The following is a 22,674-nucleotide window of genomic DNA, read 5'->3' on the forward strand; positions in this document are numbered from 1 at the left end:
CAAATACAGATATTTCTGTGTAATAAACTGATTCAGATTACTCCCCCAGGAAAAATAAAGACAGGAAGTAAAATGAGTCTGTGTGCAAACAATAATTTAGCTGTCAGTGTGTAATTTGGATAATAGCAGTGTAAAGAGGCTCTAATATTGGTAACCGCTCTCCCTCTTTGTGTCTGCCCTCTGACTCTCCCGTCACAGAGAACGCCATCCAGTCGTTTGGTTACGGCTCAGAGGGAGGGACTCTTCTTGTCACCGAGCCGTCGTCCACCTTCTTACCCCCCGCCCAGCCGCCAGTCATCTCCAAACCCGCTCCCTCTCTGCACGGCAACGCAATCAAACCCATGGACAGTGCTTGTATGTTCTCCACCTGTGCCAACCTGCAGGTGAGTGCTCCTGTGTCGGCTGTGTTTGTGAGTTTTCAGCTCACATTCCCTGCAGATGGTTCAGACTGCAGAATCTGCACTTTAGTCAGGTCTTATGTTGAGTTTCAGCGATTATTCTTTGTGGTAAAATATTCAGATAAACCTCTCTGTCTGTCACACAGCCTCCTGTCCAGAACTTTAAACCCGTTTTTTCTAAACTTCACTGCCTGTGCCGTTACTGTTCTCTGTTTCCGAGGGACAGAACATCAGTACACCACGGCAGTTTTGTCTCGTATTTATGGGGAAGTGAGGATGAGTCCAACCGACTGTAGGAAGAGAAATAAATGCACGCAGTGGAACACATCCAGACCGGACTGGGGACGTCTGAGCAGAACAGATTTATGTGCTTTGCTCTTCTTCACCTTCACACACATTAGCGTCATCCTGCATCCTGCATCCTGCATCCAGGGAAAGTGGGAGCCCATCCATTATGTACAGGGAAGAGGTGTAAGGCTGGAGGTTAAAGGCTAATATAAATTGCTATCCATTATGTAAGAGATTTAAAGCATGAATTATAAAATACCTCGACATATAAAGTGAGTGAATGTTTCACTGCTTTTTTTCTAACTCACTGACACACTTTGTTGTGGAGATTAAGTTACTCCAGGAGATGATATGTGTAACACCCTCCAATGATAAAATATGAGATGAAGAATATATAAAAACTGTATGAAGGAGCACGACGACAACAGAGTTCATCCTGAGTTTATCTAGAGCTTACTGAGCACAGTTCACACACAGTATTCAACCCACTCAACCCAACATGAAATGTTGGCATTGTACGCTTCTCTCAGCCACTGATACATCTGTACGTTAGTATCAATCAATCAGTCAATCAATTTTATTTTTAAAGCCCAGTATCACAAATCACAAGCACTAAGGTCTGCAGTGTGAACACAGCCTCGTCGTCACCATGATGACGAAGGTCCCCTAACTTTAACAGCAAACTCATTTTAATTCAAACCAAGCTCTTTCTCTGAAGGTAACGCAGATGTTCTGAGCTGGTCTGTATCAGAGGCGTCAGATTATAAAACATACGGCTCGGACAGATCACTTTGTCATTTCATTTTGAGGACTCGTCATTGGTCATAGTTTTCGTTGATGAATTTATTGATGACTTTGACAGTGGAGTTGACACAGTGTGGTTTTCCATTTTTATTCCATCACTGTTCAGTCGGGTCAGCGCCAGCTTTGTGCAGAACTCAGAGTTCAGATGAGTTGGAGCCGCAGTTTCCCTCGACCCCTCCCACAGCTGATATCTTCTGTTTGCTCATTGCGATGCTCTCCTAAACTCAGCCGTGCCTCGGGGTCCTCTGTGTTTCCCTTTATGTGCAGCCTGCAGACATCTGTGTAGCACAGGGTGGTTTCTGCTGCCAGCGGCTCGCTAAAGATACAGCCAGGCTGTTTCCCATCCAGCTGACGTGACTGAGCTGCTGCAGGTGAAACTAAGACTGGACTGTATGCTTTAACTTCTGATGGTGTTCATGAGCCTGTTGTTTCTTAAACACCTGCATGAACCATGTGAACCACGTGTACTATGTCAGTTCAATCAGTCAATCAATTTTATTTATAAAGCCCAATATCACAAATCACAATTTGCCTCACAGGGCTTTACAGCATACGACATCCCTCTGTCCTTATGACCCTCACAGCTGATCAGGAAAAACTCCCCAAAAAAACCCTTTAACGGGGAAAAAACGGTAGAAACCTCAGGAAGAGCAACTGAGGAGGGATCCCTCTTCCAGGACGGACAGACGTGCAATAGATGTCGTACAGAACAGATCAGCATAATAAATTAACAGTAATCCGTATGACACAATGAGACAGAGAGAGAGAGAGAGAGAGAGAGAGAGAGAGAGAGATGTAGGACAGACGGTAATGACAGTAGCTTACAACAACATTATTGAAAGTAATAATATTATAGTTATAGTTCTGGCTACTGTGGTACAATATGTTGAAAGTATGTATTAATATCTGGCAGTATACATGTGTGACAATAATCATATGTGTATAATAACAGAGGAGCCTGATAGCTGAAGGCTCTGGCTCCTGATCTACTTTTGGAGACTTTAGGGACCACGAGTAACCCTGCGTTCTCAGAGCGCAGTGTTCTGGTGGGATAATATGGCACTATGAGCTCTCTAAGATATGACGGAGCTTGACCATTTAGAGCTTTATAAGTTAACAGTAGGATTTTAAATTCAATTCTGGATTTTACAGGGAGCCAGTGCAGAGAAGCTAAAACAGGAGAAATATGATCTCGTTTCTTAGTTCCTGTTAGTACACGTGCTGCTGCATTCTGAATTAGCTGGAGAGTTTTTAAGGACTTACTAGAGCTACCTGATAATAGAGAGTTACAGTAATCCAGCCTTGAGGTAACAAAAGCGTGGACCAATTTTTCTGCATCTTTTCGGGTCAGGATAGGCCTAATTTTCGCAATATTACGCAGATGAAAAAATGCAGTCCGTGAGGTTTGTTTTAAATGAGAATTAAAAGACAAATCTTGATCAAATATTACTCCGAGGTTTCTTACGGTAGTGCTAGAGGCCAGAGCAATGCCATCTAGAGAAACTATGTCATCAGATAAAGAGTCTCTGAGTTGTTTGGGGCCAAGAACAATAACTTCAGTTTTGTCTGAATTTAACATCAGGAAATTGGTGCTCATCCAATTTTTTATGTCTTTAAGGCAGTTATGGAGTTTAGTTAATTGATTACTTTCTTCTGGCTTCATCGATAAATGCAACTGTGTATCATCCGCATAACAATGGAAATTTATAGAGTTATTTCTAATGATGTTACCTAAAGGAAGCATATATAGAGTAAATAGGATTGGTCCGAGCACAGAACCTTGCGGAACTCCAAAACAAACTTTGGTACGTAAGGATGATTCATTATGAACGTCAACAAACTGAAAACGATCAGATAAATAAGATTTAAACCAGCTTAGTGCTGAACCTTTTAGGCCAGTTAAGTGATCCAGTCTCTGCAGTAGAATTTGATGGTCAATTGTGTCAAACGCCGCACTAAGATCTAATAAAACAAGTGCAGAGACAAGTCCTTTGTCTGACGCAATCAGAAGGTCATTTGTAATTTTAACTAGAGCTGTCTCAGTGCTATGATGCACTCTAAATCCTGACTGAAATTCCTCAAATAAATTATTATCATGGAGAAAATCACACAGCTGGTTCAAGGATCTTTGACATAAAGGGAAGATTAGATATTGGTCTATAGTTGGCTAACACCTCTGGATCCAGGGTGGGCTTTTTTAGGAGAGGTTTAATTACAGCTACCTTAAAAGACTGTGGTACATAGCCTGTTAATAAGGATATATTGATCATATCTAATATATGAGTGTTAACTAAAGGAAAGACCTCCTTAAGTAGCCTAGTTGGGATGGGGTCTAAGAGACACGTTGATGATTTAGATGAAGAAATCACTGCTGTCAATTCTTGAAGAGAAATTGGGGAGAAGCAATCTAAATATATATTAGGTCTTACAGCTGTGTTTGAGGTTAGATAGGTACTATCTGAGGACAGGAGGTCATGAATTTTGCCTCTAATAGTTAGAATTTTGTCATTAAAAAAGCTCATATAATAAATGTGTATAATGTGAACCATGTATTGTTGCCTGCCATTTCTCCCTCTACACGTTGTGATGTGTAGAGACGTTGCACAGGTTGAAATTGCAGAGGAGAGCCTGCAGTCACAGTGGTAGATCCAGATTCATGTTAAAGGGAAATTTTGGTTTATTTCAACCTGTCTCCTGTCGTCCTAAATTTGTTTCAAGTGACTAGTGACATAAAAATAATAGTTAGCATGTTAGCCGTTAGCCTAGATACAGCCGGGGCGCATAGTAGCGTCAGACCTGTTAAAACGTAAGTGAACGGGCAACCTTCAAGTGCAAAGTTAGTCCACTAAACAAGCTTTTTTTCCACAAAGACCGCCTCATATCGTTAGGATAAATGTCAGAGAACATATAGAAAACCACATGTAAACGTGTTGTCTTACCTTACCGCTGTGCTGCCATGTTTGTTTACCATCTAGCTAAGGCTGCAACCGGTCCCATTCCTTGCAACAGAGGCATTCCTCTTCTGTGGGCACTGGGGCACAGCATTCACAGGTACACCACCAATCTCCAGAGCTACGCAGCCTTGCAGCAGCCATTCCTCCTCTCTCGTCCGCTCAGAGAGGCAGCTGCACCTCCAGCTGATAACATGATGTCATCGTGATGTCAGCCCTAAAAGGGTCTATAGAACACAACTTTTGCGTGGGAAGTGACGTACACCTCTTACAGGCCTCGTTTTGTGTGTACACAATGTTTTATAAGAGAACCCCAGGGCTCTGTGTAACCCAGCTGATTATTGGGATGGAATCATAATGGCTGCGTTTCCCAGTTAAGAACAATCTTAAGACTTAAGAGCACAGTTAAGAACGTCTTAGCTAAAAAGGGTCGCTAAGATAAGAGTGTTTCCCAGATGCCTTCTTAATGCCCTTCTTAGGATCGCTCTTTAAGACGCTCTTAACAGGAGCTGTCCACTGCCGCGGTGTTGAAACTAAATCAATGGATGTCAGGCACATCGATCAGCCACCACTTCATCAGCCATAAGTCACACACAGCGCTGCTACCTAACGCACTAATTCCCTGCTGCGTGTGTGTGTGTGTTCTAATAATTCTAATGAAAAACTAAGACATAAATATTTGTTAATGAATTATTTTCATGATGAAAACAAGACTACGACTAAATGAGAAGTAGTCTTGGTAAGAGAATCATGAGGAGATGATTATGTTTAAACAAAAATATGGAAGATGGACGAGAGGACAAATGAACTTAAGGACCTCCATTGTGTCCTGACCACACTGTGTCCTACTTGCATTCATCAGCGCTGTGTCTCTGGTAACGATCATCTTAATGTGACCAGTTCACGGAAGGACAAAACTGACAGATTTATGGACTATATCAATCTACACTGAGAATCAGACAGGACGCCAGGTATAAGCTGGCAACCCCTTTATGTAGAGTAGCGGGTGGAGCGTCCCTTGATGAGGTTCCAGCTGAGCTCAGTTACACCTGTCAGTTGCCTGATATCTGAATGTCGCAGGTTTGGAGGGTGGATCTGTTTCTGTTGTGGCCTGATGCATTTTTGGGTGTGGTAAACGATCTGATTTGTGCATGCAGATGTGGGATATGTGCGGACAAATTATGATAAATGATCGTCATGATGATTCATTTTATTTGTGTGCCTGATGTGCACAGCACATACAGGAACATTCTTATCTTTCTTATTATTATTTTTCTTCAGATTCAGATTTCAGTGCGTAACTTGTGCCACAGCTCTGAGCGCACACAGGCTCTTCATAAAACATAGATTCAAGATTCAATATGCACAGTAAGGACACGCGTTTCCCTGCAGAATGAAATTCGTTCTTTTCTGTCACCAGTTAATGCTCAACAATATAAATCTGAAGTATGAAATAGATCAAAATATATACGCTGCGCACTGTTTTAACATCTCCTTGCTTAGTGTAACATTAATGTGCCTGACGCGGCTGGATCTGTGAACGTTTGGTCGCTAAGAAGACTGTTAAGAGTGGGTCAGCTCCATCTTACAACTCCTTCTTAGTGAAAGATCTTCTTAACTGGATCTGGGAAACGCGGCCAGTGTCAGTTGTGAATATAACTCTTTATAGGAAACCTGATATCACCATATTTTCCTGATGATATGATGTATATATCATACCCTCTATACACAGTAGCTGCTCCTGTACACTGTTTAACCTACAGCCTGAGTTCTCCACCCGTGAAGCGAGCCGCCGTCTGTCAGCACTTTAAAGGAACACGTGTAAATACCTGGGACGTCGGTGTGTTCATTTCCAATAAATCTGAATCCTCTGCGGTCCCTCAGCAGCAGAGCTGAAGTTACACCTGAAAAGCGACAGCAGACAGTGAAGCAGATAAAGACAGATAGGGTATAAAAAGAGTGAGAGTGATGTCGCCGAGCATGGCGTCCCTCGTGCACGCCGCTGTCAGTCTGTCTTTTGAATGGCAGCACATGAATATAGCTATCATTTCTCTGTGAGCTCTGCTGAGCAGACAGTTTACAGGGAACAGACCTGCAGAGGCGTTCAGTGTCAGCACGCCATGATATGATAATGATTCACCCGCACACATTAATGATCACTGTATCAGCCTCGTGCACATGGATGCATGTTTGTGCACGTGTGTTTGAGAGGAAATGATAATGATGGCTCCTCTCTCTGCTCGCCATTATTTACCGTCACTGAAAAGAGTTTTCTTCCTTCCAGTGGAGCGATAAGATCTGATTGGCTCTCCCACCCAGGTACCGGGAGGAGATATGCTAATGAAGCGCTGACAGAGAGGCCGATGGAAGACGGAGATAAATGATGCTGAGTGTGTGTGTGTGAGTGTGTGTGTGTTTGTTTACGCTGACGCTACTGCTCTGCATCTCAATGACGGTGAAGCCTCATTTAACAGTTTGTCGTCCTTCCCTGAGACAATCACAGGAAACTGTGACAGCAGACCACTTCCTGTGTGACGAGCTGCGAGGGCCGGGCGATATGACAAAAAATATCATCACGATAATTTTCCCTGTATTGATCCATATCGATATTTAACATCATTTATAATCTGATAGTGCTGCGAGTTTCAAAAGTATTTCCTGCCTGGGCGCTCGTACCTGCAGCTTCACACTTCATATCTTGAACCCATCTTTCTCCACGGGGCTCATGGGCGTCATGTGTTTGGTTAGAAAGTGACACTGCGTCTGATATCTCTGCTCCTGTTTGAACACTTCTCATGCGGGCTACTACTGATTGGTGTTTTGGTGCCGGCAATCTAGCCCCGCCCACAGCAGCAGACGTGCTCAGCCACTGAACACTTGTTGGTGGACTCACTGCAGACTGGGCAGATTTTCATGTTCTCAGTGGCGTCGCTGAGACGCCAGCTTTTCAGGTGATGGAACAGGTGTATTGTGTTTCCCGTCCTGGTTGGCACTGCACCGTCTTTGTGCGCCGTCACCTTTCAAGTGGCCAAACTACTTCCAAGTTACTGACAATCAGAGATCTCCGCCTTCTGATAGTCTGGGGACACTCCTTTCTAAAGTGTGTTTAACACACCGGAGAAAATGGCCGGCAACAAAGCAACGCCTCTTGCATTTTTGAAAAGGACACGCCCTCCCGGAAATGTGTGCTCCCCCTTTTCTCGTCCGCAAGGAAACAAACACACAGAGAGCTTGAAAATGGATGCCGAGAGATTTAACTCCGTTTTATCAAACGTGTGCTCAGTCCACAGGATTGTGGAAATGAAGGACTTACAGCGACTTTGTTTAAAACTTTTAACACAGTGGGACTATGTTTACGAGCACGAGAGTTCAGCGAGCCACCGAAGGACCGCCCTGCAGATTTACTATTGGTTCTGCAACGTAGGGAGTTTTTTAAACTCTGAAATTGTATCCGCCCATCTAAACACAAAATCAGGGAGAAAGTCATCAGTCTTTAGTTAAGCAAAGTGTCTAAAGACTGACTTGTGAGTCTAGACATTGTGTGACCTTTTTTATCCACAGTTTTGTCCTTTTTGAGGGAAACACGAGCTCTGAGACTGAGTGACAGCTGTCTGTTAACTTATGTTGCGTGACACGCTGGTTGGATCTGTCTCAGTCTGTCCAGTAATGATGACTATAGTTCATCGTCGTCATCGACATACATTTTATTGCGACCCCCATTTGGAGATCGTTTTATCGCCCAGCCTGAAGAGCTGCTGGTTTCCTGTTTCTGGATTCACATTTTCAATGACACCCTCAATGTTTAGATATGCAGGACTCTCCTTGATCACGTGTTCGTCACACAGGTTTATGTTTGAATCATTTCAGCTTCATGTTTGAGATCAGAGCTTCGCTGCCATATTTATGAAATCATTTAAAATGAACTGGGAGTCAGGGCTGATTTAAGACGCACTGTAATTAATTCTGTTTTTTCCACATTATCATCTTCAGCTTGCCGTTAGTGTTGTGTTCAGCCTGGACACAAATAAAACAATTTGCAGGTGAACCACAGGTAACGTCAAAGTAAAGACGCATGAATTCCCGCTGAGTGGCTTAATGAACATAATGTACGCAACACAAATGACGCGACATATACGGTGCAAATTAAGCAAGTTGCGCAATTTCAGGTCGAATGCTTGTTCATGAGAAGAGTTGAAAAATCTGAACTTCAGCGACCAATTCACGCTGTGACAGCCAATCAGCATTGAGATCCCACAGGGACATATGACGCCGAGGACGTACTGACGGAAGTTCATTCATCAATTCATCAATTTCACACACGTATGAAACGGGTTATTCGCACATCAGACGCAAATCAAGATAAAATATTCTAGTGTTCAAACTAGTGCGAGTAACGCAGCGCCAACATTTGCGTTGCATTTGGTGTGAACACAAAATTAGCACGATTTGAAGTTCACTGATCAGCTGTTTATCACTGATCAGCTGTTTATCACTGATCAGCTGTTTATCACTGATTGGCTGTTTATCACTGATCAGCTGTTTATCACTGATCAGCTGTTTATCACTGATTGGCTGTTTATCATTGATCAGCTGTTTATCACTGATCAGCTGTTTATTACTGATCAGCTGTTTATCACTGATCAGCTGTTTATTACTGACCAGCTGTTTATCAGTGATCAGCTGTTTATTACTGATCAGCTGTTTATCACTGATCAGCTGTTTATCACTGAAATGCTCCTCAGGAGTTGTAGTTGACTTTTCTCCTTCAGTTTTTCTGCCCACAGGATTCTTGTATCTTTTATTATTTTTTGTTTGTTTGTTTGTTTGTTTGTTTGTTTGTGGTTAATGTGTGGTTGGATTTAGACACAAAACCTCTTGGTTCAGGTCAGGCAAAGATCATGTTTTGACTTAGAATATCTGCATTTCATTGCACTATGCCGGCAGGAAACACAGTAATGTCTCAGTAAAAAAACACAACCTGCTTCTCTCGGTGAAAAAACAGCAACAGGTTGCAAAAACCACGGATGTGTGCTGTCTGAAAAGCACACTCCTCCTAGGTGTCACACCATCCACCATGCTCTCCACCTCCTGACAACAGAGTTGGCTCAGACACTACGTCACTTTAGAAACATTGCAGTGATATCTATGAAACATACAATGTGACGTATTTTTGATTTGCAGAAACGTACAATGTGACTGAGCGGGCTGCTGCCTTTGTTTGTTTTCATACAGCTTGAGCTAAAGTTGGATGGTTATATTCGAAGACTATTGTTTGACCTTTTATATATTAAAAAAAATCGATTCTTATCAGTGTGTGATGATACCATATTGCCACACAAAAATATTGTGATACTATGCCGTATCGATTTTTCGCTCCACCCTCAAAGTTTTACACTTATTATTTCTACTTCTCTCTATAATTCTTTAATGCTCCTGACTGAAACACATTCTGGGATTATAATGTGGAATCACAAATATATTCCTTTTCATGAAGCAGACCTAACAACCCTGGCTGTGAGTGGACAGATGATGGGGAATATAAAGTCATGGGCAGTGACTGTGTTTCTGATGCTAAGTGTTTGTTTTACAGGACGGAGGCCAGAAGTGTGTCCCCTCCGATGAGTTTGAGTGTGAGGAGGTGAGGAACTCTGATTACACACCTCAGTGGGCTCTGACATTATTAAAAACTGATGATAAAAGTCACAGGTTTTTTAAAATGGCATGCATTCATAACGTAACACACACACACACAGATATATTTGTACATCCTTCCATGTCTGTTTTGGGTGGCGTACAAATGCCACAAAAAACTCAGGAGATAGAAGGTTGTAAAAATAAAAATAAAAATAAAAAAGAATAGCATGTCCAAAAAATTGCCCAAACATTTTTATAATTTAACAATGTCATAAAAATGTCAAGGTTTACTATATGTATACATATGTATATAACGAACGTCCTGAAAAAAGTTATAGTTTAGTATTTCTTTAGATAATGCAATAAAAACATCATAATTAATATGTCATAAAAAGTGCCATAAAATGTCATAGATTTGTGTATTGTGTAAAATGCCATAAAAATGTCATAGTATAATATGTCAGGAAAAAAATCCATAAAAATGCCATAGATTTGAACGTTAAACAAGAATGCCATGAAATCATCATACTTTATTATGGCAAAAAATATACTACATGAAAAAAGGCTGTACAACTTTAATAGTATAGTGTGCCGACTTAAATGCAAGAAAAATGTCATAGTATACTATATTAAAAAATGTGCCATAAAAAAATTTCATTGAATAGTATGTCGAAAAAATGAAAAAATTATTTTAAAAAGTTGTAGTACAGTATGCCATCTGAAATCCTGAAAAAAATGTCACAGTATAACATGTTGAACAAAATCATGAAATATTGTCAAAGTATAGCATGTCCACCAAAATAATGAAAAAAAAAAGTCAAATGTCATCCAAAATCATGAAAAAAAGTCATAGTAAAGCATGTCGTCCGAAATCATGAAAAAAAAGTCATAGTATAGCATGTCGTCCAAAATCATGAAAAAAGTCACAGTATAGTATGTCGTCCAAAGTTATTAAAAAAATGTCACAGTATAGTATGTCGTCCGGAAGCATGAAAAAAAAGTCATAGTATAGCATGTCGTCCAAAGTTATTAAAAAAATGTCACAGTATAGTATGTCGTCCGGAAGCATGAAAAAAAAGTCATAGTATAGCATGTCGTCCAAAGTTATTAAAAAAATGTCACAGTATAGTGTGTCGTCCGAAAGCATGAAAAAACGTCAGAGTATACTATGTCATCAGACATGCTGAAAAAAAGTCACAGTATAACATGTCGTCCGAAACCATGAAAAACTGTCATAGTATAGTATGTCGTCGAAAACCATGAAAGAAAAGTCACAGTATACCATGTCGTCCGAAACCATGAAAAAAAAGTCATAGTATAGCATGTCGTCCGAAATCATGAAAAAAAAGTCATAGTATAGTATGTCGTCCAAAATCTTGAAAAAATGTCATAGTATAGCATGTCGTCCAAAATCATGAAAAAAAAGTCATAGTATAGTATGTCGTCCAAAATCTTGAAAAAATGTCATAGTATAGCATGTCGTCCGAAATCATGAAAAAAAAGTCATAGTATAGTATGTCGTCCAAAATCTTGAAAAAATGTCATAGTATAGCATGTCGTCCGAAATCATGAAAAAAAAGTCAGTTTACCATGTCGTCCGAAACCATGAAAAAGAATGTCATAGTATAGCATGTCGTCCGAAATCATGAAAAAAAAAGTCATAGTATAGTATGTCGTCCAAAATCTTGAAAAAATGTCATAGTATAGCATGTCGTCCGAAATCATGAAAAAAAAGTCAGTTTACCATGTCGTCCGAAACCATGAAAAAGAATGTCATAGTATAGCATGTCGTCCGAAATCATGAAAAAAAAAGTCATAGTATAGTATGTTGTCCAAAATCTTGAAAAAATGTCATAGTATAGTATGTCGTCCGAAACCATGAAAAAGAATGTCATAGTATAGCATGTCGTCCGAAATCATGAAAAAAGTCATAGCATAGTATGTCGTCCGAAATTATGAAAAAAAGTCATAGTATAGCACGTCGTCCGAAATCATGAAAAAAGTCATAGTATAGTATGTCGTCAAAAACCATTAAAAAAAAATCATAGTATAGCATGTTGTCCGAAATCATGAAAAAAAAGTCATAGTATAGTATGTCGTCCGAAATCATGAAAAAAAAGTCATAGTATAGTATGTCGTCGAAAACCATTAAAAAAAAATCAAGGTATAGCATGTTGTCCGAAATCATGAAAAAAAAGTCATAGTATAGTATGTCGTCGAAAACCATGAAAAAATGTCATACTATAGTATGTCGTCCGAAATCATGAAAAAAAAGTCATAGTATAACATGTCGTCGGAAACCATTAAAAAAAATCATAGTATAGCATGTTGTCCGAAATCATGAAAAAAAAGTCATAGTATAGTATGTCGTCGAAAACCATGAAAAACAAGTCATACTATAGTATGTCGTCCAAAATCATGAAAAAAGTCATAATATAGCATAACCTCAGAAACCATGAAAAAATGTCATATAGTATGTCGTCCAAAATCATGAAAAAAGTCATAGTATAGTAGGTCGTCCAAAATCATGAAAAAAGTCATAGTATAGCATGTCGTCAGAAATCATGAAAAAATGTCATAGTATAGCATGTCGTCCGAAACCATGAAAAAAGTCATAGTATAGCATGTCGTCCGAAATCATGAAAAAAAGTCATAGTATAGTATGTCGTCAGAAATCATGAAAAAAAGTCATAGTATAGTATGTCGTCAGAAATCATGAAAAAAGTCATAGTATAGTATGATGTCAGAAATCATGAAAAAAGTCATAGTATAGTATGTCGTCCACAATCATGAAAAAGTCATAGTATAGCATGTCGTCCAAAATCATGAAAAAAGTCATAGTACAGCATATCGTCCAAAATCATGAAAAAAGTCATAGTATAGCATGTTGTCAAAAATCATGAAAAAAAGTCATAGTATAACATGTCGTCAAAAATCATGAAAAAAAGTCATAGTATAACATGTCGTCATAAATCATGAAAAAATGTCATAGTATAGTATGTCGTCCAAAATCATGAAAAAAGTCATAGCATAGCATGTTGTCAAAAATCATGAAAAAAAGTCATAGTATAACATGTCGTCAAAAATCATGAAAAAAAGTCATAGTATAGCATGTCGTCAAAAATCATGAAAAAAGTCATAGTATAGCATGTCGTCCGAAACCATGAAGAAATGTCATAGTATAGCATGTCGTCCAAAATCATGAAAAAAGTCATAGTATAGTATGTCGTCAGAAACCATGAAAAAATGTCATAGTATAGTATGTCGTCCAAAATCATGAAAAAAGTCATAATATAGCATGTCGTCAGAAACCATGAAAAAATGTCACATAGTATGTCGTCCAAAATCATGAAAAATGTCATAGTATAGTATGTCGTCCAAAATCATGAAAAAAGTCATAATATAGCATGTCGTCAGAAACCATGAAAAAATGTCACATAGTATGTCGTCCAAAATCATGAAAAAAGTCGTAGTAAAGCATGTCGTCAGGAATCATGAAAAAATGTCATAGTATGGCATGTCGTCCAAAATCATGAAAAAAGTCATAGTATAGCATGTCGTCAGAAACCATGAAAAAATGTCATAGTATAGCATGTAGTCCAAAATCATGAAAGAAGTCATAGTTTAGTAGGTCGTCCAAAATCATGAAAAAAGTCATAGTATAGCATGTCGTCCGAAATCATGAAAAAAAAAGTCACAGTATAGTATGTCGTTGAAAACCATGAAAAAAAAATACATAGTATAGCATGTTGTCCAAAATCATGAAAAAAGTCATAGGATAGTATGTCGTCCGAAATCATGAAAAAAGTCATAGTATAGCATGTCGTCAGAAACCATGAAAAAACGTCATAGTATAGCATGTAGTCCAAAATCATGAAAGAAATCATAGTTTAGTAGGTCATCCAAAATCATGAAAAAAGTCATAGTATAGCATGTCTTCCAAAATCATGAAAAAAGTCATAGTATAGCATGTCGTCCGAAATCATGAAAAAATGTCATAGTATAGCATGTCGTCCGAAATCATGAAAAAAAAAGTCACAGTATAGTATGTCGTTGAAAACCATGAAAAAAAAAGTCATAGTATAGTATGTCGTCCAAAATCATGAAAAAAGTCATAGTATAGTATGTCGTCCAAAATCATGAAAAAAGTCATAGGATAGTATGTCGTCCGAAATCATGAAAAAAGTCATAGTATAGCATGTCGTCAGAAACCATGAAAAAACGTCATAGTATAGCATGTCGTCCAAAATCATGAAAGAAGTCATAGTTTAGTAGGTCGTCCAAAATCATGAAAAAAGTCATAGTATAGCATGTCTTCCAAAATCATGAAAAAAGTCATAGTAGAGTATGTCGTCCGTAATCATGAAAAAATGTCATAGTATAGCATGTCGTCCGAAATCATGAAAAAAAAAGTCACAGTATAGTATGTCGTTGAAAACCATGAAAAAAAAAGTCATAGTATAGCATGTTGTCCAAAATCATGAAAAAAGTCATAGGATAGTATGTCGTCCGAAATCATGAAAAAATGTCATAGTATAGCATGTCATCCTAAATCATGTAAAAAAGTCATAGTATAGCATGTCGTCCGAAATCATGAAAAAAAAAGTCACAGTATAGTATGTCGTTGAAAACCATGAAAAAAAAGTCATAGTATAGCATGTCGTCAAAAACCATTAAAAAAAAATCATAGTATAGCATGTTGTCCGAAATCATGAAAAAAAAGTCATAGTATAGTATGTCGTCCGAAATCATGAAAAAAAAGTCATAGTATAGTATGTCGTCGAAAACCATTAAAAAAAAATCAAGGTATAGCATGTTGTCCGAAATCATGAAAAAAAAGTCATAGTATAGTATGTCGTCGAAAACCATGAAAAAATGTCATACTATAGTATGTCGTCCGAAATCATGAAAAAAAAGTCATAGTATAACATGTCGTCGGAAACCATTAAAAAAAATCATAGTATAGCATGTTGTCCGAAATCATGAAAAAAAAGTCATAGTATAGTATGTCGTCGAAAACCATGAAAAACAAGTCATACTATAGTATGTCGTCCAAAATCATGAAAAAAGTCATAATATAGCATAACCTCAGAAACCATGAAAAAATGTCATATAGTATGTCGTCCAAAATCATGAAAAAAGTCATAGTATAGTAGGTCGTCCAAAATCATGAAAAAAGTCATAGTATAGCATGTCGTCAGAAATCATGAAAAAATGTCATAGTATAGCATGTCGTCCAAAATCATGAAAAAAGTCATAGTATAGCATGTCATCAGAAATCATGAAAAAATGTCATAGTATAGCATGTCGTCAGAAACCATGAAAAAATGTCATAGTATAGCATGTCGTCCAAAATCATGAAAAAAGTCATAGTATAGTAGGTCGTCCAAAATCATGAAAAAAGTCGTAGTAAAGCATGTCGTCAGGAATCATGAAAAAATGTCATAGTATAGCATGTCGTCCAAAATCATGAAAAAAGTCATAGTATAGCATGTCGTCCAAAATCATGAAAAAAGTCATAGTATAGCATGTCTTCCAAAATCATGAAAAACAAGTCATACTATAGTATGTCGTCCGAAATCATGAAAAAAAAGTCATAGTATAGCATGTCGTCAGAAACCATGAAAAAATATCATAGTATAGTATGTCGTCCAAAATCATGAAAAAAGTCATAATATAGCATAACCTCAGAAACCATGAAAAAATGTCATATAGTATGTCGTCCAAAATCATGAAAAAAGTCATAGTATAGTAGGTCGTCCAAAATCATGAAAAAAGTCATAGTATAGCATGTCGTCAGAAATCATGAAAAAATGTCATAGTATAGCATGTCGTCCAAAATCATGAAAAAAGTCATAGTATAGCATGTCATCATAAATCATGAAAAAATGTCATAGTATAGCATGTCGTCAGAAACCATGAAAAAATGTCATAGTATAGCATGTTGTCCAAAATCATGAAAAAAGTCATAGTATAGTAGGTCGTCCAAAATCATGAAAAAAGTCGTAGTAAAGCATGTCGTCAGGAATCATGAAAAAATGTCATAGTATAGCATGTCGTCCAAAATCATGAAAAAAGTCATAGTATAGCATGTCGTCCAAAATCATGAAAAAAGTCATAGTATAGCATGTCTTCCAAAATCATGAAAAAAGTCATAGTAGAGTATGTCGTCCGTAATCATGAAAATATGTCATAGTATAGCATGTCGTCCGAAATCATGAAAAAAAAAGTCACAGTATAGTATGTCGTTGAAAACCATGAAAAAAAAAGTCATAGTATAGCATGTTGTCCAAAATCATGAAAAAAGTCATAGGATAGTATGTCGTCCGAAATCATGAAAAAATGTCATAGTATAGCATGTCATCCTAAATCATGTAAAAAAGTCATAGTATAGCATGTCGTCCGAAATCATGAAAAAAAAAGTCACAGTATTGTATGTCGTCCGAAATCATGAAAAAAAAGTCATAGTATAACATGTCGTCGGAAACCATGAAAAAATATCATAGTATAGTATGTCGTCCGAAATCATGAAAAAAAAGTCATAGTATAGCATGTCGTCAGAAACCATGAAAAAATATCATAGTATAGTATGTCGTCCAAAATCATGAAAAAAGTCATAATATAGCATAACCTCAGAAACCATGAAAAAATGTCATATAGTATGTCGTCCAAAATCATGAAAAAAGTCATAGTATAGTAGGTCGTCCAAAATCATGAAAAAAGTCATAGTATAGCATGTCGTCAGAAATCATGAAAAAATGTCATAGTATAGCATGTCGTCCAAAATCATGAAAAAAGTCATAGTATAGCATGTCATCAGAAATCATGAAAAAATGTCATAGTATAGCATGTCGTCAGAAACCATGAAAAAATGTCATAGTATAGCATGTCGTCCAAAATCATGAAAAAAGTCATAGTATAGCATGTCGTCCAAAATCATGAAAAAAGTCATAGTACAGCATATCATCCAAAATCATGAAAAAAGTCATAGTATAGCATGTCATCAGAAATCATGAAAAAATGTCAAAGTATAGTATGTCATCAAAAATCATGAAAAAAGTCGTAGTATAGCATGTCGTCAGAAACCATGAAAAAAGTTATAGTATAGCATGTCATCAGAAATCATGAAAAAAGTCATAGTATAGTATGTCGTCCAAAATCATGAAAAAAGTCATAATATAGCATAACGTCAGAAACCATGAAAAAATGTCATATAGTATGTCGTCCAAAATCATGAAAAAAGTCATAGTATAGTAGGTCGTCCAAAATCATGAAAAAAGTCATAGTATAGCATGTCGTCAGAAATCATGAAAAAAGTCATAGTATACCATGTCGTACAAAATCATGAAAAAAGTCATAGTACAGCATATCGTCCAAAATCATGAAAAAAGTCATACTATAGCATGTCATCATAAATCATGAAAAAATGTCATAGTATAGTATGTCGTCCAAAATCATGAAAAAAGTCATAGTATAGCATGTCGTCAGAAACCATGAAAAAATGTCATAGTATAGCATGTCGTCCAAAATCATGAAAAAAGTCATAGTATAGCATGTCATCAGAAATCATGAAAAAATGTCATAGTATAGCATGTCGTCCAAAATCATGAAAAAAGTCATAGTACAGCATATTGTCCAAAATCATGAAAAAAGTCATAGTATAGTAGGTCGTCCAAAATCATGAAAAAAGTCATAGTATAGCATGTCGTCAGAAATCATGAAAAAATGTCATAGTATAGCATGTCCTCCAAAATCATGAAAAAAGTCATAGTATAGCATGTCATCAGAAATCATGAAAAAATGTCATAGTATAGCATGTCGTCAGAAACCATGAAAAAATGTCATAGTATAGTATGTCGTCCAAAATCATGAAAAAAGTCATAGTATAGCATGTCGTCAGAAACCATGAAAAAATGTCATAGTATAGCATGTATTCCAAAATCATGAAAAAAGTCATAGTATAGTAGGTCGTCCAAAATCATGAAAAAAGTCGTAGTAAAGCATGTCGTCAGGAATCATGAAAAAATGTCATAGTATACCATGTCGTCCAAAATCATGAAAAAAGTCATAGTATAGCATGTCGTCCAAAATCATGAAAAAAGTCATAGTAGAGTATGTTGTCCGTAATCATGAAAAAATGTCATAGTATAGCATTTCGTCCAAAATCATGAAAAAACGTTATAGTATAGTATGTCGTACAAAATCATGAAAAAAGTCATAGGATAGTATGTCGTCCGAAATCATGAAAAAATGTCATAGTATAGCATGTCGTCCGAAATCATGAAAAAAAAAGTCACAGTATAGTATGTCGTTGAAAACCATGAAAAAAAAAGTCATAGCATAGCATGTTGTCCAAAATCATGAAAAAAGTCATAGGATAGTATGTCATCCTAAATCATGTAAAAAAGTCATAGTATAGCATGTCGTCCGAAATCATGAAAAAAAAGTCATAGTATAGCATGTCGTCCGACATCATGAAAAAAAAGTCATAGTATAGTATGTCGTCGAAAACCATTAAAAAAAAATCATAGTATAGCATGTCGTCCGAAATCATGAAAAAAAAAAGTCACAGTATAGTATGTCGTCCAAAATCATGAAAAAAGTCATAGTATAGTATGTCGTCAGAAACCATGAAAAAAAGTCATAGTATAGTATGTCGTCCAAAATCATGAAAAAAAGTCATAGTATAGTATGTCGTCAGAAACCATGAAAAAAAGTCATAGTATAGTATGTCGTCCAAAATCATGAAAAAATTCGTAGTAAAACATGTCGTCAGGAATCATGAAAAAATGTCATAGTATAGCATGTCGTCCAAAATCATGAAAAAACGTTATAGTATAGTATGTCGTACAAAATCATGAAAAAAGTCATAGGATAGTATGTCGTCCGAAATCATGAAAAAATGTCATAGTATAGCATGTCGTCCGAAATCATGAAAAAAAAAGTCACAGTATAGTATGTCGTTGAAAACCATGAAAAAAAAAGTCATAGTATAGCATGTCGTCCGAAATCATGAAAAAAAAGTCACAATATAGTACGTCGTTGAAAACCATGAAAAAAAAGTCATAGTATAGCATGTCGTCCAACATCATGAAAAAAAAGTCATAGTATAGTATGTCGTCGAAAACCATTAAAAAAAAATCATAGTATAGCATGTTGTCCGAAATCATGAAAAAAAAATCATAGTATAGCATGTTGTCCGAAATCATGAAAAAAAAATCATAGTATAGTATGTCGTCGAAAACCATTTAAAAAAAAGTCATAGTATAGCATGTCGTCCGAAATCATGAAAAAAGTCATAGTAGAGTATGTTGTCCGTAATCATGAAAAAATGTCATAGTATAGCATTTCGTCCAAAGTAATTAGAAAAATGTCATAGTATAGCATGTTGTCCGAAATCATGAAAAAAAGTCATAGTATAGTATGTTGTCCGAAGTCATGAAAAAACGTCATAGTATAGTATGTCGTCCGAAACCATGCAAAAAGTCATAGTAGAGCATGTCGTCAGAAATCATGAAAAAAAAAGTCATAGTACAGCATGTCGTCCGAAATCATCAAAAAAGTCATACTATAGTATGTCATCCAAAATCATGAAAAAAGTCATAGAATAGCATGTTGTCAGAAATCATGAAAACAGTCATAGTATAGTGTGTCGTCCACAATCATAAAAAAGTCATAGTATAGCATATCGTCAGAAACCATGACAAAAAAGTCATAGTATAGCATGTTGTCCGAAACCATGAAAAAACGTCACAGTATAGTATGTCGTCAGAAACCATGAAAAAAAAGTCATAGTATAGCATGTCGTCCGAATCATAAAAAAAAGTCACAGTATAGTATGTCGTCAGAAACCATGAAAAAAAAGTCATAGTATAGCATGTTGTCAGAAACCATGAAAAAAAAGTCATAGTATAGTATGTCGTCCGAAATCATGAAAAAAAAGTCATAGTATAGTATGTCGTCGAAAACCATTAAAAAAAAATCATAGTATAGCATGTCGTCAGAAACCATGAAAAAAAGCCATAGTAAAGTATGTCGTCAGAAACCATGAAAAAAAAGTCATAGTATAGCATGTCGTCCGAATCATAAAAAAAAGTCACAGTATAGCATGTCGTCAGAAACCATGAAAAAAAAGTCAGCATAGTATGTCGTCAGAAACCATGAAAAAAAAGTCACAGTATAGCATGTCGTCCGAAATAACAAAAAAAAGTCACAGTATAGCATGTCGTCCGAAATCATGAAAAAAGTCATAGTATAGCATGTCGTCAGAAACCATGAAAAAAAGCCATAGTATAGCATGTTGTCCGAAATCATAAATAAAAGTCACAGTATAGCATGTCGTCAGAAACCATGAAAAAAAAGTCATAGTATAGCATGTCGTCCGAATCATAAAAAAAGTCACAGTATAGTATGTCGTCCGAAATCATAAATAAAAGTCATAGGATAGCATGTTGTCCGAAACCATGAAAAACCGTCACAGTATAGTATGTTATCCGAAATCATAAAAAAAAGTCATAGTATAGCATGTCGTCAGAAACCATGAAAAAAAAGTCATAGTATAGCATGTTGTCAGAAACCATGAAAAAATCATAGTATAGCATGTCGTCCGAAATCATGAAAAAAGTCATAGTATAGCATGTCGTCATAAACCATGACAAAAAAGTCATAGTATAGCATGTCGTCCGAAACCATGAAAAAACGTCACAGTGTAGCATGTTGTCAGAAACCATGAAAAAAATCATAGTATAGCATGTCGTCCGAAATCATAAAAACGTCACAGTATAGCATGTCGTCCGAAATAATAAAAAAAGTCATAGTATAGTATGTCGTCCAAAATCTTGAAAAAATGTCACAGTATAGCATGTCGTCCAAAATCATGAAAAACGTCATAGTATGGTACGTCCTCCAAAGTAATTAGAAAAAAGTCATAGTATAGCATGTTGTCTGAAACCATGAAAAAACGTCATAGTATAGTATGTCGTCCGAAACCATGCAAAAAGTCATAGTACATCATGTCGTCCGAAATCATGAAAAAAGTCATAGTATAGTATGTTGTCAGAAATCATGAAAAAAAGTCATAGTATAGTATGTTGTCAGAAATCATGAAAAAAAGTCATAGTATAGCATGTCGTCCAAAATCATGAAAAAAGTCATAGTATAGCATATCGTCAGAAATCATAAAAAAAGTCATAGTATAGTATATCGTCCAAAATCATGAAAAAAGTCATAGTATAGTATGTTGTCAGAAATCATGAAAAAAAGTCATAGTATAGCATGTCGTCAGAAATCATGAAAAAAGTCATAGTATAGTATATCGTCCAAAATCATGAAAAAACGTCATAGTATAGTATGTTGTCAGAAATCATGAAAAAAGTCATAGTATAGCATGTCGTCAGAAATCATGAAAAAAGTCATAGTATAGTATATCGTCCAAAATCATGAAAAAAGTCATAGTATAGCATGTCGTCAGAAACCATGAAAAAACGTCATAGTATAGCATGTCGTCCAAAATCATGAAAAAACGTCATAGTATAGTATGTTGTCCAAAATCATGAAAAAAGTCATAGTATAGCATGTCGTCAGAAATCATGAAAAAAGTCATAGTATAGTATATCGTCCAAAATCATGAAAAAAGTCATAGTATAGCATGTCGTCAGAAACCATGAAAAAACGTCATAGTATAGCATGTCGTCCAAAATCATGAAAAAAGTCATAGTATAGTATATCGTCCAAAATCATGAAAAAACGTCATAGTATAGTATGTTGTCAGAAATCATGAAAAAAGTCATAGTATAGCATGTCGTCAGAAATCATGAAAAAAGTCATAGTATAGTATATCGTCCAAAATCATGAAAAAAGTCATAGTATAGCATGTCGTCAGAAACCATGAAAAAACGTCATAGTATAGCATGTCGTCCAAAATCATGAAAAAACGTCATAGTATAGTATGTTGTCCAAAATCATGAAAAAAGTCATAGTATAGCATGTCGTCAGAAATCATGAAAAAAGTCATAGTATAGTATATCGTCCAAAATCATGAAAAAAGTCATAGTATAGCATGTCGTCAGAAACCATGAAAAAACGTCATAGTATAGCATGTCGTCCAAAATCATGAAAAAAGTCATAGTATAGTATATCGTCCAAAATCATGAAAAAACGTCATAGTATAGTATGTTGTCAGAAATCATGAAAAAAGTCATAGTATAGCATGTCGTCAGAAATCATGAAAAAAGTCATAGTATAGTATATCGTCCAAAATCATGAAAAAAGTCATAGTATAGCATGTCGTCCAAAATCATGAAAAAAGTCATAGTATAGCATGTCGTCCAAAATCATGAAAAAAGTCATAGTATAGCATGTCGTCAGAAACCATGAAAAAACGTCATAGTATAGCATCTCGTCCAAAATCATGAAAAAAAGTCATAGTATAGCATGTCGTCCGAAGTCATGAAAAACGTTATAGTATATCATAGTTAAAAAAAGAAAACAAAACAAAGAAAAAGTCAAACTTCAGTCACAGTATAGTTTCTCGTTGAGTCATTCTGATCTCTGTCAGGTTGTTTTTGGGGGGCTTAAAGTCATAAAGTGTTTCTCTTTAT

General features: G+C 36.4%; 1 protein-coding gene across 1 annotated transcript in view; it reads left to right on the forward strand.

Annotated features, from left to right (window-relative positions):
• gfra2b (GDNF family receptor alpha 2b) overlaps window positions 1-22,674 on the forward strand; it is a 188,506-nt gene that overhangs the window by 162,904 nt on the left and 2,928 nt on the right. The window contains exons 8-9 of the mRNA XM_033647315.2: window positions 199-383; window positions 10,032-10,079. Of these exons, the coding sequence (XP_033503206.1) occupies window positions 199-383; window positions 10,032-10,079 (233 nt within the window). The remainder of the gene's footprint in view (window positions 1-198; window positions 384-10,031; window positions 10,080-22,674) is intronic.

The sequence above is a fragment of the Epinephelus lanceolatus genome, chromosome 19 (assembly GCF_041903045.1).
Source record: "Epinephelus lanceolatus isolate andai-2023 chromosome 19, ASM4190304v1, whole genome shotgun sequence".
Taxonomy (NCBI): Eukaryota; Metazoa; Chordata; class Actinopteri; order Perciformes; family Serranidae; genus Epinephelus; species Epinephelus lanceolatus.